The sequence below is a fragment of the Mesoplodon bidens genome (genome assembly GCF_964165515.1).
Source record: "Mesoplodon bidens genome assembly, chromosome: 6".
Lineage (NCBI taxonomy): Eukaryota > Metazoa > Chordata > Mammalia > Artiodactyla > Ziphiidae > Mesoplodon > Mesoplodon bidens.
In genome coordinates this window covers 58,797,979-58,814,600 of record NC_138162.1, presented here as the reverse complement: position 1 = coordinate 58,814,600, position 16,622 = coordinate 58,797,979, and the positions used below count along the sequence as shown (strand labels likewise).

The following is a 16,622-nucleotide window of genomic DNA, read 5'->3' as shown; positions in this document are numbered from 1 at the left end:
CTATCACCATATATCTAAACATAATGAGAGTCCTTTCATTTGTAGACAATTTTTTTTTTTTTTTTTTTTGCGGTACGCGGGCCTCTCACTGACAGGCTCCGGACGCGCAGGCTCAGCGGCCATGGCTCACGGGCCCAGCCGCTCCGCGGCATGTGGAATCTTCCCAGACTGGGCCACGAACCCGTGTCTCCTGCATCGGCAGGCGGACTCCCAACCACTGCGCCACCAGGGAAGACCCTGTAGACAATTTTTAAAGTCAGATGTAGGCTCTGGAAATTTTTCTACCACTACACATCAAGATAAACATATTAATCAACAAAGTTATACTTATCAAAACTCCATAGGTAAGAAAGGTCAAAACTTCTCAAAACATTCCTAAGTACTCCAAAAATGAATGCTGTACTGAAATATTAAACACAGTTGTCTTTCTGTTACAAAGAAAATTTTTTCTGTGTCATGTACATATAAGTCAGGTTAATCTGATTAATTTTACACCTTAACACAACATTAATTGTCAAGAAAGGTAACATGATTTACATCCTTCTCTTTAAAGGTTACAATCAACTTATGAAATATTTATGCATATATTCATAGTAATATTAAAAGAAAACACTAAGAATGACATGGTGGTTAAATTTCAAATAACAAAATGTGAAAATGTTCCTTGGGGAAGACACTCCTGTTTATGTTCCAAATGAGATTACGTTTTTAAAAAACTAAAAAGCTTACTATAAATACATCCTTATGTACATTTAAGTATCTAGTTTAACTTTTACATAAGTAATATGTAGCATTCAAGAAAGCTTGAAAAGTCCAACAAATTTTACTGATGACAAGAATTTCCTGACATCCCACCTCCCAGAGATAACTTCTGTAACACTGTGCGAAGTATTTTCTTCCCATCTTTTCACTGATGTATTTTTATCTGTCATACAATTCTCCAAATGTGGGTAAAGATGAACAACTCTGAACATTCTGGTATAAAGAAAATGGACTGAATCCTACTAAAATCAATGATCATGATAAATCAAAAAAAGAGACTCCACAGAAAGATATTAAGTAGCATTAACTATAAACTACTGTGTAGCCTTTACAACATAAGTATATTCTCATTTATTTGCTGCTCTCTTTAAAATGTTTGCATTTGAGTATTTTTGTATAAGTGAAATCCTTGGCTCTAGTCAGTCACTTGACAATTCCCTTTAACAAGTTGTAATGATAACAAGAATTATTTTTCTTTAACCTAAAAGTTATGCAGCATGCTGCAAGTAAAGACTGAAAGTGTACTTGCTTTTCAAGGCAACTTCAATTAAGCATCTGAATTATTAAACAGAAAACCCTGCAAGTATGTTGAGTGATCAAAGATTTGACATACTTTCTTCTAACCTGTTCACATGATAATGTAAGCCCAAGTCCCCAGTTATTATTCTATTGATAATAGAAACACTAATAGTTATCTGAAACACGATACTTCAAAAAAGCAAAACAAGTGACAAAATTTCAAGGTCTGGCTTATGTTACATGAAATAAAAAAAAAAAAAGTCAGTCAACTTTCAAGAAAAAAACACAGTGATCTAATGACCTGGTCAAGAGCCACATTTGAAGAAGAAGTTTCAAATAAACACAGAGTCTCATGAGTTCTTGGACTGCTCCAGCCTATAAGAAGTAGTTGATTGTTGATATAAATGGCACCAATATAGTCAGAAAGTAACTTTTCATAACCAAAACTTAACCACCTACTTGGTGAATTACCCATGTTATCTTCTATTTCTCTGATATTCAACAAATCTTTTACCCATTCCACTGTTCACACACCATTTAAATGGTAAAATTCCAATATACTGAAGTTCATATCAACATTTTGTTTTTTTCAAAAAATCCTTCTCCAAATTACTACGTTTATGAAAAGTGAGCAAACACATGAGCACATGCCTATTGCCTAACATGACAACCAATATACAGTTGATATGTAATAAGTGGTAGTTATTTCATCGTTATAAAAACACTAGATCAATGACACACTCAGAATTTATCCTTTTTTAAAAACTAAGGAAAAATAATACTTCAGAGCTGGAAAAGCCCAAACACAGAGCTTACTCAGTCCAAACACATCCCTTTTGCCTCCCAGGCCAGGGCCTTTCCTGCTGCACTGCTAAATACTGCTCGTACCAGTTACTGGAATACATCTGACTCCTATTTTTAAAGGTAAAAGGCTAGTTGTATTTCATGGATTAAGTAGTAAAAAAATGATAGACCTGTCCAAGTTACTCAAATTTGTGTCCAGCTTTTAAACAAGCACTTGGAGTAGGTAAGAAAGAATAAGGGAGGAAAGATAGAAGAGGAGAAAAATTCATTTTTGCCTATAACTAATAAGCTAAAACCCATTCTAGAAAATGTGATTCTTAGCGGACACAATGTTTCCTGCTGAATTCAAGTGGTGGTTCTCTTTATACAAAGCCAGTTATTAGAGGTACGGAAGAAATAAGTTTCAGAAGACAGAGTAATAATTTATCACTTAGAAAAGGGGATGCTTAAATCAGGATTCTCAAACTCTTTCTGACTTGTGATATCCTCTTTGATGTTATACTTTTGCCCAAAAAGTCTACTGTCTATAGACTATATTGATGAAAGGTATGAGTACTATCCACAGTGATACTATATGTCCCATCTCCTTGGATGTGTAACTCTAATGCAACACAGCAGGAACAATAGATACATACACAAGGAGAGGTGAGTGCTGGACTGGCTGAAACATGTAATGCGTGCCTGGTGCTCCATACGATGAGGAAAGTAGCTGCCCACTGCTCTGTGCTACTTGTGGGCACAGGTAGGAAAAGTCATAAAACAAGCATCTCTGATAAGACAATCTGGAGCTATGTCAACATTTTGCATAACCTATCCCACTAAAAGCAACCAAATCCCAATAGCCTGACTCTCTGTTTTTCAATAACAGTCAGTACAAAACAGCTGCTTATATTATAGGAACAAAGAGAGAACTCAAACGAAAAAAAAACATTTTGTAAAATAGAAGAATATTTCTTCAACACAAAGAAAGCTTTCATTATGCAGCAACTCGTATGAATGGAGTATTTCGGGTAAAAGGTATGGATGACATGAAGTCTACAATGAACCTTGTTTTTAAACACTCAAAATGTTATAAATGCTTACCAAAATAAATAGACACCTGGAATAATCTGACGTTAATCTTCCCCGGCACCACCCTGAGAGGAAAGGGGAAGGAGAGCATAAAACCTATCTGTAAAAATTAAAGGCATCACGCAGACTAAATTTATATCCAGAAACATTAAGAAGAAAGTAAATCTCTCTACTGTCTAGGCCACTGTTATTATATTAATATTTTAGGAAATTGTTAATGTATATTTTGCTTTTAAGAATCAATACATGCACATAACATTTGGCCTGGTATTGATGGGAAAATAACCAACTAATGATTTCTGCTGGAAAGGAACAAAGAAAAAAATTCATGTTTGGCAAAATTAAATATATTAAAATTTATTTGGCTCTGAGAATATCAATCTTCTAACATGGGTAGTAACTAATTAAATTCAACTGATCATCTTTATAATCACTTATGAACATTATTTTAAATAAATGGCCCTCAGAATTAAGTTCAAGATAAGCCATAATATTCTTTCATAAAAAAATGATGGTGCCTTGATTTTATCCAAAAAGTTAATTGTTAACTACTACATACCAACTAAATCACACCCAGATGCTAGCCTTATCTTTTTAGAAATTCCATGATAAACGGAATTGAAGCCTTCTTCAGGCCTCAGTCACTACAAACTTAACACACTTAAGTTAAAAGGATTAGGTCATGCAACATTATTTCTTAACACAATGTTTTGCATCCTTTAAGGAACTGCAATCTTATGATGGAGGGGGTACAACGTATCAGGGAACACCTACCATTCCGTCACAATTTTTCCTAATGATTTAATCTCAAAGGAAAACCTTCAATTAATCCATAAAATGAATTTGATTTTGCCTGAAAGTAGCTAGAGAACCTCTTCCTTTTAAATAGTACCTACCATGGTTACCACCACTTAATTAAGTCCTAGATCATGTCTACAAAAGCAGTTATGGCTGAACATGTGTCTGCTAATATAAGTGAATAATTACTCAGTGTTTCAAAAGTAAACATTTACCACCATTTATTACTAGTTATCTTTGCACCAGCATACTTGTGACTCATTGTGTCTACATGCAAGATCACTTCACATTTCTAGGCTTCCGATTAAAAGTAAAATGAGAGGGTAAACAAAGATGAAGAATCTCAAGTGTCCTTTCCAGCTTTGAAAGACACAAGCACACTGAAGGCAGGGACCTCCTCTTTCTGTTATTTACATCTCCCCCAGTCCTTTCACTGTATCCTACACATATGAAGCCTATTGGTTAAGCACATTACCATGCCCACAAATTATATTCTTCAACAAAACCCCAAAACCAGACAGGAAAACAAAATAAAACAGATCAATCTGACAAAATTAAAAACTTATGTATGACAAAAAGATACCATACATTAGGCTACAAGAAACAGAAACAAAAATGGGACAAGATGTTTTCCACACAAATAACAAAGGATTAACATCCCACAGATAAGAAAAAGACAAACTTCCCAATCTTCTTCTTTTTTTTTTTAAGACAAAGGATATAAAAAGAAGTCCATAAAGAGGAAATCTAAATGGTCAGTAAACATATAGAAAATGTTTAACCCCGTTAGGAAGCAGAGAAGTGCAAATGAAAACAAAAAGACACCGTATTTCAACTAATATCAAAAATAACAAATCTTAAAATATCCTACATTGGCAAAGATGAGGAGAAAATGATACTCATTCCCTGACAGAGTATGAACTGTCACGTCTACTTTGTGGAGCAATCTGACAATGTCTAATGCAAATGGAAACACACACACAACTGGTATTCTAGGCCTATATCCAAAATCGTTTTCATTTGTACAAGGTAACAAGTACAAAGATATTCACTGCACAGAACAGAAAATGACCTATATAGTCCTTAACAGAAGAACAGAAGAGTAAGCACAGAACATACTTCTACAACAAAATACTAAGCAGAAAAAATTAAAGGGAATGAGTTGGCTCTCTAAAGATGAAATGGCAAAAGGTTCAAAAACATATTGAGTACGGGGGAAAAGCAAGATGCAAAATTATTTACTCCAGGAAATGTTCTGGAATTAAACAGTAATTGTTGCACAATCTTATGAATATACTAAAAAAACACTGAATTTTACATTTTAGAGGGGTGAATTTTATGGTATATGAGTTATATCTCAGTCGAAAAAAATGATTCACCCAGTATGATACTTTTCATGAAGATTTTAAGACACAATATACTACTACCTGTAGCAATATAAATGTGCAAATGTACATAAATAGATGGGAAAAAGGCTGAAGAGTTGGAAGAAAAGGTTGGGAAATATTTAAACACTTGAGCCACATCTATAATACTTGATTCCCTAAAAATCAACAAGGAATCAAACATGATAAAATGCAAACATCTGTTCATTCTTGGCAGTGGGGATCTGAATGTTTGTTCTATCATTCTTCCCTTTGTATTTTCCTATACACCCCCTGCCTTTTTTTTTTTCAGAAATACAAAAAGGGCACAAAACAAGCATATCACAAACAGCAATGGTAAATATATAAACACATAAAGTTATGTGGCATTACTAATCAAATAAATGCAAATAAAAATGAGGTATCATTTCATGCAGCAGATTGGCAAAGATTAAAAAAAAAAATCTTTTAATCCCCAGTATTGGCAACCACGTGGGGAAATGGGCAGTCTCCCAACTCCTAGGGAAGTATAAACTGGTACAATCTTTTTGAAGGGAAGTTTGGTAATGAATATCAAAATGTAAAATCTATATATATAAGGAAATTATTGGAAAAACCATTGAAATGAATATCAAGGATGTTCATCATAGCATTATTCATAACAAATTAAAACTATGAACAATATAAATGTTCAAATAAATAAATCTATATTTAATGTGATACCATCAAATTCAGCTTTAAAAAGATATCCCACCACATACCACGAGGGTAGGAATGCTCATCTGTATTTCATCCCCAACTCCTAGAAGTATTCTAGACACATAATAGGAGCTCCAAAAAACACTTGTGGAATGAATTAATCTTAATTTAAAGTTAATTTATATTTGTGTGTATACATAAATATAAAAAGAAGCCTACCAAAATATTAATTATGGTTATCTATGAAGAATTTTCTGGTAACTCCTTCTTTATATTTCTATGGTTTGGTTTTTCTACAGTGAACACATATGTATAAATTAGAAAACACAATTTTCATTTGCATGTAAAAAAATTAATGTTTGCATTCTTCATAAAAGCTGAATTGTACAATGTAATTTCTCAATTTCTATGATCTATAACATAACAAAAACTTGTCAATTACCTGTAATATCATCAGTGGGAAATTATTTATGCAAAAACTCTTTTCAGACAAATTATATTCCCGAAAGTGAATACAGCACTACAAACAAGAATAAGGAGAACCACAAAATACAAGAGAATAGAAGATTAAAGCATTAAAATATACATTATGAGGAAAAGAAGGAAGTAAAGACACTCTGGCCACATACACACAAAATAAAATGTTTTAAAAGAATATTCATTTGTATCACTGAGACAAGAGAACCTCTCCTTCTACATGTTAGCTGCTTCACTGAGTAGTGAAAACATAAAAACAAAAAGAAAGTATAAAAACCAAGGGGAAAAAAACCACAGAATTCTATATTATTTCCATTAGGACAGTGTGAAACATTGTTTTAGAGATCAAAAATATCCTGAAGTCTGGACAATAAAGATTAAAGTCCAGTAAGTTCAGTAACATATCGAGTCCTTGCTTAATTACATAATTGCTATAATTGTGTTTAACAATTCCCCCCCATTCCCAAATATCTAAACTATCCAAGTTCTCTTTTGAAGACTTAAGTCACTAAGAGATAAAAAACAAAAAAAGCTCCACATCTTAGAACTGTAAAAGCTGTGTTAAGTAGTGGGGATCATCTGTAATAGATGACCAGGAAAAGAGCTAAAGGGCTAAGGTTGGTCCATGGAAGCCCATTAGAAGGAAACTTCAAAGAACAAAGAGAAGGAACAAAAAATCTTTAAAGAAAAATTATGAAACCAACGGATCCCCCTGCCCTATCTACCTCCCAGAGGTACTTCTACAGAGGGTTACCTAAAATAATAGATGTAAAAGGCTTCTGCACCATAAAATGGACAGTAATGTTAACTGTAAAATATAGCCAGTAAAACCAAGTTTGGATTTTCCTTTTAGGAAAAAAAATCACTAGATAATTGTTACACTGGAATTTAACCATGCAAATACCTTGGAAGATTTATCTTTTCTCTTTCCAGGAAATGGATATATATATATATATATATATATATTGCGGTACACGGGCCTCTGACCGCTGTGGCCTCTCCCGTTGCAGAGCACAGGCTCCGAACACGCAGGCTCAGCGGCCATGGCTCACGGGTCCAGCCGCTCCGCGGCATGTGGGATCTTCCCGGACCGGGGCACGAACCCGTGCCCCTGCATCGGCAGGCGTACTCTCAACCACTGCGCCACCAGGGAAGCCCAAGTATTTTTATTAGCAGCAATAATAATAGTTACAAAGAAAATTAGCTTCCACACAACAGGGCAGTTTATCTGTGCCAGGTTGTAAGTTGAATATTTTATATTACAGGTTCTCTGAGAACAAGTCTGGGGACCCCAGGATGCCTAAAATCTTTTCCAGGAACTGGCAAAATTAAAGCTATTTTCATAACAACTCTAAGACACTATTTGCCATTTTTACTCTCATTCTCTCCTGAGTGTACAGTGGAGTTTTCCAGAGGCTACATGATGTGTGATAACACAACAGACTGAATATAAAAGACATAAGCAGACCCAGTTGTCTTCTATTAAGCAAAATGTTAAAGAGATTTGCACACACACACAAAAATAAATGATGTCACTCTTCTCACTCCTCTTTTTGTTTTAGAAAATAATTTTTCATTAAAATAGTATTTATGTGCTAACCTAATAGGTTGATGGTTGTTATCTTTAAACAAATTAATAAGTAATTTGTTCAAACTATTTCTGGTTAATTTTGAATATAGTCAATATTAATAGATACAATTTACATAGAAATTCCTAACCCTAATTATCACTGGGCAACGATATCTACCCAAGACAATTCAAGGTCACTTTTACAGAGCTACATGGTAATCCCTCTCTGAAAGGCTGTAGCGTATATTGGGCCTTTACTCTTGTTTTTTCATCTTAAAAAGTAATAAGTGCTCATTGGAATGCTTTAAATGTAAAGAATTAACATTTATTAAAAAAAATCAAACACTACAAAAAAAACTTCTCATCACCACCAATACCATAGCACCCACTTAAGAAAACTATTAGTAAAAGTTTGGTGCGCATTCATGCAGAATTTATTTATTTACACACATACACACACATACTTTTTATCTGTATAAACACATTTTTAAAATGGGATCACAGTGATTTAGCTACTTGCCTTATTTCACCTACCATCTCTTGAAGATCTTTCTTTATCTACAAATAGATTTACCCTCTTTTTTAATAGATTACCATGATCTAACTGTACCCAACTGAGGTCCCTTCTATGGCTTGCTTCCAAATGTTTGCTATCAAAATAGAGTCACAAAAAATATGCTGTAACTTTGTGGATTTGTGACACCGTATCTGTTAGAAAATACCTAGAATTAAAATTGCTGGGTCGATGTGTATAAACATTTAAAATCTTAACAGATTTTGCCAAATGCCCTCCAAAATGTCCGTGCCCAATTTACATTCTCACTAATCACACATGAGATTTCCTCCAGCAATTCAGCTTTTTAATTGGTGAATTATACTTTATGTTGCTTCAAAATGTCAAGTTGTAAAACTGTTCCCACTGGTCATCTTAATTCCATACAGAACTCTACACAAATCTCATAAGACTCACTGAATGTGTCAGTACAGTCACCCATCTTTGTTTTTTCCATAAACCTTTTAAATACCTCAGGAGAGAAAACACTTCAGGTGCACATCATATTTTCAACTAGTAACCCCTCAAATTTTAGATACCCTGATAAAAAGTTATTCAAATTATTTTGGAAAACTATTTAACACAAATCAGAACTACACAGTAAAGCTGGGCTCAAACACTTAAATCAAAGGAAAGTTTTAAGTGTAAATTTATCATGCTTTATCTGCCCACTCAAAGAACTAAGGCTACAAATAAAAAGCTATCAAATCATACCAGTGGCCAAATTAGCTTACAGAAAATAATAAGCAACAGATTTCATATCATAAATGTCAATGGAACAGATTGCAATAGTAAGGATGGCAATAATTGGAAAGAAAGTTCACTCAAATTCACATCATGCTGAAAATGAAAACATTAATATTTTAAATGAAATGTTTTGAATATGACTTCATTTCAGTCATATCAGACTATTATAAATCTTTGATACTAATAAATAAAATATAGTCTTTTTTTGCAAGTAGATAGTTTTAAAATGCATTATAGTTTGACCTGCCGATTCTGTAATGGCTAATGGCTATTCCAGCCTTCACTATTTCATCAAAATCTTCTTTTAGGACTTTGTGCTAGTAGTTTTAAATTGAAACTGTCTTTAGGACAGAGTAAAACCTTATTAATTCAAGTCCAATTAGCTCAATTCTGAAACTGTATACATAATTCTCACTGGGCAACAAGTTGAACTTACTGTAATTTCCTCCTCTACAAGTTCTCATATTACTGTGAAATAAAGGAAATCAACCTGAAAATCAATTCGCTTTTCCAAACCAAAGATTTATGAAACTAAGAACTCATCCATTTTTGTGGCTTGAGCAGTTCATCCTCAGATCTAAGCCCACTTCTGTTTATCAACTACCATATATACTGAAAGTGATTTAAATTGTCATTATTAATAGCCATTTACAGTTTACAGTATGTGCATTTCTTGTAACTCAGATTTTTCACAAAACCATTTTTGCAGTTTCTCCCATTTGCAATCCTCCTATTTATAGACCATAATATCAAAAATATAACACCTTAAACAAGTATGGAAGTAGACTTAGAAATGCCTGGCATTCTTATTCTGTATTTATTCTTATCATTTCGAAAGACCTTATAAGCCAAAAAATAAGTCCCAGGATTAAGTGGCATGTTTGGTGTTACCTTAATTTACAACTAACTATTCCCAATGAACAGAGAAACCTTCTCTTGCAATCTGAATCATGTGTAATTACAGTATGACAAGGTCTCTCCTGGGCTATGTAAGCTGGCATTTTTCCCAGGACTTGTCACATCATGGGAAGCACACATACAAATAAAAATCCAAAAATAAACATTTTGAAACAATGGCTTATAGGCTACATAAAGAAACTCCACAGTTGAGAATAAAAATTGAAGAGCCCAACCAACAAGCAGACATCTCTCACTAGAGGCATCTGAGAAGACATCAGTGTTATCAAGCCGCTTACCACACCTAGCAACAAAACTCCCAGGTGTGGGCTGTACAGACAGCACTCTCACGTACCCTCAGGCTGGACAGAAAATCATTAAGTGTGGGAAATAAAAGGAAACGTCACCACACACACACACACACACACACACACGCATTGAAGCAGACAAACAGTGGTGAAATATGGAGAGGTTGATCATCTTTAATTTCATAATGTCAATTTGTTGATTGTTAAGGTGCCTAAACAAAGTTATCTTAAGAGCTACATCTTCGGCCAGCTGGCTTAGTTTTCCTAATATAATAAATATTGCTTTTGTTGTTGTTGTTGTTAAGGGTATTTCACCTTGAAATGTACAACAGCAAGTATTTCTAACAGTGTGTACAAAGGATCTTAGAAGGTGGTTTCTTTTGTTTAAACTCCTCTGCTGTGGCTCTATGGACACATGGAAAAGGGAAAGCGAGATTCCAAAAAGCATCAAACCCAACCTCACATAATGACAGAAACTTGACAATACTCATCTTATTACAGTTCGGAGGAAAATTTAAGTATAATATCTCTGGCTATATTCTGATATAAAATGCTAACAAAATCTAAATGTTATTTCCGATAGACCATGCATATCCTTACCCCTCTCTTAGATGCTGGATTCATTTATTAACCATCCAGCAAAGCATATCAAATTCAACTGTTTGAGTTTTCAAGAGCAGCTATAAAACAAACCACTATAGGCAAAACATACAATCCTAAGTCCCATTACAAGAGCTCTGGAAACAAAAATAAGCATTAACATAAACCTCTGCCACCTCTAAGGCACAGAGCATTTCTCCTTTCTTTATTCAAGCCCCTGAATGTTCAATAATTTCTACGTAGCTCTAAGCAGAATGGATTTATTATGATGTTAAGCTAAGAAACTGCAGGAGTTCTAGATGCCAATAAAGATTACGGATCAAATGGAAGATAACTACTAACCATTGTGTCAACTTAGATAAATAAACCTGCTCACAAACAAAGCACCTTATTGTATTTGTACTGTTACCTCCACTAATCCAACTAAAACAACCAGACAGTAGCTTTCCAGAGGCTGAAGGGAACAGAAATGGAGATTTCTCAAACCCTCTTTAAATTTCTTGTAAAATAACACTCTGTTCCTCTTTTTTCAAAATTGTCCTTTATGGAAAATGTTTGGGACCGCAGAGGCTGAGCAGAATTATGCAAACCAGACACCAAGGCTAAAAACCAAGGTGAGGAAGGAATGAAGCAGAAGGCAAGACAACACCGTTGCTCTGAAACTTAGCTTCGACCTCTGCAGGGACTCTCTTCCCTGCAGATCACATGGGGCAGACACTTCTGAACGCTGCTCAAAATCGAATGAGCAACCAAGTACCATCGGGGAGCTAGGGACCAGTAAGTGCCCCCCCCCAACCGAACGTAAAATCCTGACGGTGGGAGGTCGGGGTGGCTAACCCACAAAAAGAAAAGTCTGTGACAACTGGTACCTAAAGCCTCATACACAGGAGGAAGGCAGAGAAGACCCTAAAGACAGGCGACTTCTCAAGACGGAACAATCAGTACATCCCATGCATCCTCTGCTAACAACACAGGTAAATCTCAATTTCTCCAGGTTAAAAAAAAAAAAAAGGCGCAAGCTGTTTATTCCCTCCAGCCCCGCTCCCCACGCCTCCAAACCCAACAACTAATTGCACCTTCCCCGCAGAACCCGCGGCTAACCCCAGAAGACCGACGAGGACTGGCTTGGGATGAATAAACACTCGACACCTGACAGTCCTTTCTCTGCGGTGACTTTCACGGAGCCGAAGTGGCGCGCGCGCGGGCGGGAGCGGGGACCTGGCCAGCGCGGCGCCGCGCACCCCGGTCCCGAGCTACGCCAGCGAGCGCGACGCGGGGGGCGGGGAGAGGGGCAGGGGGACCGCCCGGGCCAAGCGATTGTTTCCTCCTCCAGCAAAGACATTTTTTATCAAGCTCCTTTTGTATTCGAGCCCTACCTCTTTTTGGCCTAGGAAAGCTTTCGTGCAAGTGGAAGACGACTTTCTCCACAAAGTGCTGTATGTTACTGTGCTCCGGCCCGCGCACGAACACCATCCAGTCGTGGGTGAAGCCTTCCACGGTGGGTTTTTTCCTCACCTGGGCGCGGTGCCCCAGCTCCAGCTTCACCTGCACGGCACACTGCGGGCAGGGGGGAGGAGAGACAGCCGTGAACAACAGGAAGGCGACCGTTCGACACTGAACATTGCGCCTGACATTTTTTTTCCTCCTTCTTGAAACGCACATAAAAGGAAACGGCGGTGCCCTCTGCATCCACGTTTCACGCGCGTGGGCGCGCACACCCCACACCCCCAAATACACGCCCCCGGGCCCGCATCCACACCCGCCGGGATTGTAACGGAATGTTACCCCCGATCGGGAAGGGGGGTCCGGTTGTTGGGGGGTAAAGAGGAGCGAGCACGCTCATCCACTACAAGCACGACAACGAATGCATCGGAAACAAATTAGAGACAATTAGGAGGCGATGCCCGGGCGGTTGCCCGGCGTGGGAGGGGAGGTAACTGGGACCCCCGAGGGGGGTTCTGGCGAGCCCCCACCCCGAAAGTGCCGCGGCGACAGGCACACGCCGAGAAGTCTTTGTGTACGTGTGTGTGTGCGTGCGTGTGGAGCGCTGTGCCAGGCGGAATGGAAACTACAGGCAGCCTCCGCCGATGGGCACAAACTCCCGTGCTCTTACCACGGGGTTCGTGCACAACAAAAGTGAGACGTCGTCACACACACACACGCACGCACACACACACGCCCGCAGGAAAACACGCCGAGGCGTCCATAACTTAAGGCACCCCGCACCCCCCCCAGCGAAAAGCCCCACGCGATAGGCGAGGCCAGCCTAAGAGAGCCCCCGCAACACACTTCCAAGAGCCAAAGTGGCCCCAAAGTACCTCCCCCCAAAAATGAAATTCAGAAAGGCAGGGCGGCGGACGGACAGCCGCTGAGCCCCGACTGCGCACAGCCCGGCGCGGGGGCAAAGTTGCGTGCGGCCCCGCCGCTGTCAGCCCGCACACTCCGGCTCACACTCGCGCGCCGCGAAGAACGCACCATCGTAGCGGCCGGCGAGGCTGCTCGCCGCGTCCCCGGACTGTGCCCGCGGCTCCCGGCGGCGGCGGCAGCTGAAATATGGCTGAGTTATTATTCGCCTCCTTCCACCGTGTGTGAGTGTGTGTGTGAGTGCGCGCGTGTGAGCGAGAGTGCGCTTCTTGCGATTGCAGAGAGGCGAGGAGGGAGGCGCGGGGGGTGGAGGGGCGAGTGTGTGTTAGTGTGTGAGTGTGTATGTGTGTGTGTGTGTGCGCGCGCCGGGGGGGGGGAGGGAGGGAGGGGAGCGGAGGCTGAGGGAGAGGCAGCAGCTCCCTGCAAGCCGTACCAACCTTTCTCTAATTGGAACCGCGGAGCGCTGGCGCTGTCTGGGCTGCGGCGGCGGCGGCGCAGGGCGAGGGAGGAAAGGCGGGGGGTGGGGGGTCTTTTATTATTATTTTTGCATGTACTTACCGAGCTAGCCATGCCTGGGGGCCCGGAGGTTTGCTGGGGTGTTGTGTGGTACCCCCCTCCCCCGTCCCCCTCAGCTGTAATTCATGAAGAGGCTGCTATGAATGAGAGCGCGCCCAGGAGCGGAGGGTAGATGGCGGACATTCTCTGCCTTTTTCCCCCCGCGTTCGCTTGCTCGCTCGCTCGCTCGCTTATTAAACTCAGCCCCAAAAGCAAAAGCAGCAGCAGCAGCAGCAGCTCCAGGGCCAGAGGATGAGATTCCGGAGCATGCGCCGTGGCGCCTGACACCGGGGCTCCGAGCCTCACGGGGCGGAGGGAGGGCGCGCGGGCGGGGCGGAGCGGGCGGGGAGGCCGAGCGAGCGAGCCAGGGGGAGCTCGAAAGAGCCAATCACCGGCCACCCACCCGAAACCCCGGCAGCCCGCACCGCCACACTGGAACGCCTCGCTTAAAGTAACAGGTTCCTGCTGGGGGGTGGGGGGAAGTAGGGAGAAGGGCGGGGAAGGGGCGCTGGAGTAGGGAGAGCGGCCAGCTGGGGAGCCATCCCAGACCCTGTGTAAACTCCTCTCGCCCTACAATAAAAAACGGATTAAAACTGCTGGAATGTAGCCACTGCCTAGAGCCCCCAGCCTCCGGAGAAGGGGTGTTAAATCAAGTCTTTGGCGTTAGTTAGCACGCTCGGGGGAGGGAGGGGGCTTTCTTTCACTTTCCACCACGTCTTTTTATGGTTTTGTGCTGAAAAGGCAAGAACTCACACCCAAACAAACTTATTTAAAGACAGAGCGAGAGAAATGCCACCCTTACAAACAAGCATCTAAAAGCAGTCGCTGAGACGGTTATAACCGGCAACAATTCCCTGGCCCCCTTCCCCATCCACTCACCCCCGCCCTTCTGCCACTGCCACCGCCACCGAAAATTTTAAAATGAAATGAACAAGAGAGAGAAACTAGAAGGCTAGTTCCTTCCCAGGGAACGCCTCCCGTGTTGGTAATCCCCGGCTGGGATGCACCACAAAGCGGTGCCCAGGTGAAAGCGAGATACCTGGGAGTGCTGGGTGCAGATCCTCGGGGACCAAGCTGGGAGTTTTCTTGGGGAAGCTCCCACTCCAGACAGCCTGCTGGGTTGCATAAGAACGTGGCAAATTGTCCTCTAAGGACGCGCGGGGCAACTGGGAGTCTTAAAATAGCAGATAAAGTTAACACTGGCTGTAATGTGCATAAATTGGATTATAATCTTTAGGCGTATTGGTGACAGCCAACGTAATCCATCTCTGGGTATTAATCCTGTTAGGCTCCCTGGTGATAACCAGTCGCAGGAGTGTTCCCAGAGTCGCGCTCCTGCAAAGGTTTCCACTCGGGTTGTACTTGGTCTCGGTGGCCGGGGACAGAACAGCGCAGCCACGCGTGGGGCGGGGTAGGAGTACTGACTAGCTTTCCTTAGCAACACAGACAACCTTTAGAAAGGAAACGGATAAGATCTAGACAACTGATTTGAAAGTGAAATATGTGTGTAACTTCGGTTCGTTAAAGAAGGATCCTTGCATCTTCTTTGCCCTCATTCCTTTTTTGCTCTCTTTATCTTCTTCCTTTTCTCCCCTTTTTCCTACCTCCCAACTTCTTTCTGAATCTTTCTCTTGGCTTCATTCTCTTCTCCCTGCCTTCCCTCTTTACTTGCCTCTCTTTTATTTTTTGGCTCAACTTTCTTGCTTCTTTTCGTTTTGTCTTTCTTCAAACCACGAAAGCAAGTTGTCTGGGCCCTTGGATTAAAGAGAGAGATATAGGGGGAAGGAGGTTAGCTGGGGCATCCGGGATCCTCGACGTTAATTTGTCAGTTCTCCCAGCTGCTTACGCGAAGATAACCCACATCACATCGGACCGCTTCGGGCCAATTTTAATTTCCAGTGCAAGCCTCCGATTCAAGTGGTTTGAAGCCCTAAAACTGATACTCTGCTCTCTCCCTCCCACCTACAACCAAGAAAGCTTCTTTTACCTGTGGACTCCAATTCCTCCCACCCTTTTACTGGATTTAGTATATAATGGAGAGAACAGTTGAAGATAGAAACATTTTAATCCAAGTCCAAGAGCTTAGATTTCGCAACTGACCCACATGTACATTGATGCGTGTCATCTTGTAGGTGTACGTGTAGTTGTGTCTGTGTGTATAAGGACTAAGTTTACATACACATTGACGAACTATGTGTTAGGATCTACGTGAAGGATGGAACTACTTGCTATGCATTATTTAATTTTTAAATAAAATAATCAAACTGGAGAGAAGTCCTTTGGAATAATAAGATAGGAAACTGATGATTATCTGGATGTGCCATTAATAAAGCCATTTCTTTGGTGCCCTGGTCACATTCACAGGGCTCTGTGTTGCCCTCACCTACTTCCTGTTTCTGCCCAAGCTGGTGAAGTGTATCATGATGGGGTGGGGCTGGAAGGGTCCCTGCTCTGGGGCCACCTGTGCTTTGTTCCTTCTGAATTAAACCTGGAAAATTCCCCCTTTTCCACTGCATTCTTACCATCTTACATGG

General features: G+C 40.4%; 1 protein-coding gene across 3 annotated transcripts in view; it reads right to left on the bottom strand.

The window, feature by feature from the left end:
* The window catches only part of MLLT3 (MLLT3 super elongation complex subunit), a 253,030-nt gene extending 238,691 nt beyond the window's left edge, over nt 1-14,339 (bottom strand). For 2 of the 3 annotated variants that reach the window (XM_081236798.1, XM_081236800.1), the window contains exons 1-2: nt 14,092-14,339; nt 12,546-12,726 (exon numbers count right to left, since the gene is read on the bottom strand). In XM_081236798.1, the coding sequence (XP_081092924.1) occupies nt 12,546-12,726; nt 14,092-14,103 (193 nt within the window). In that variant the 5' untranslated portion in view covers nt 14,104-14,339. Of the gene's footprint in view, nt 1-12,545; nt 12,727-13,644; nt 13,761-14,091 lie in introns of those variants that run through there. The other variant, XM_081236799.1, reaches the window with a different exon arrangement.
* Between the last annotated feature and the right edge of the window lie 2,283 nt (nt 14,340-16,622).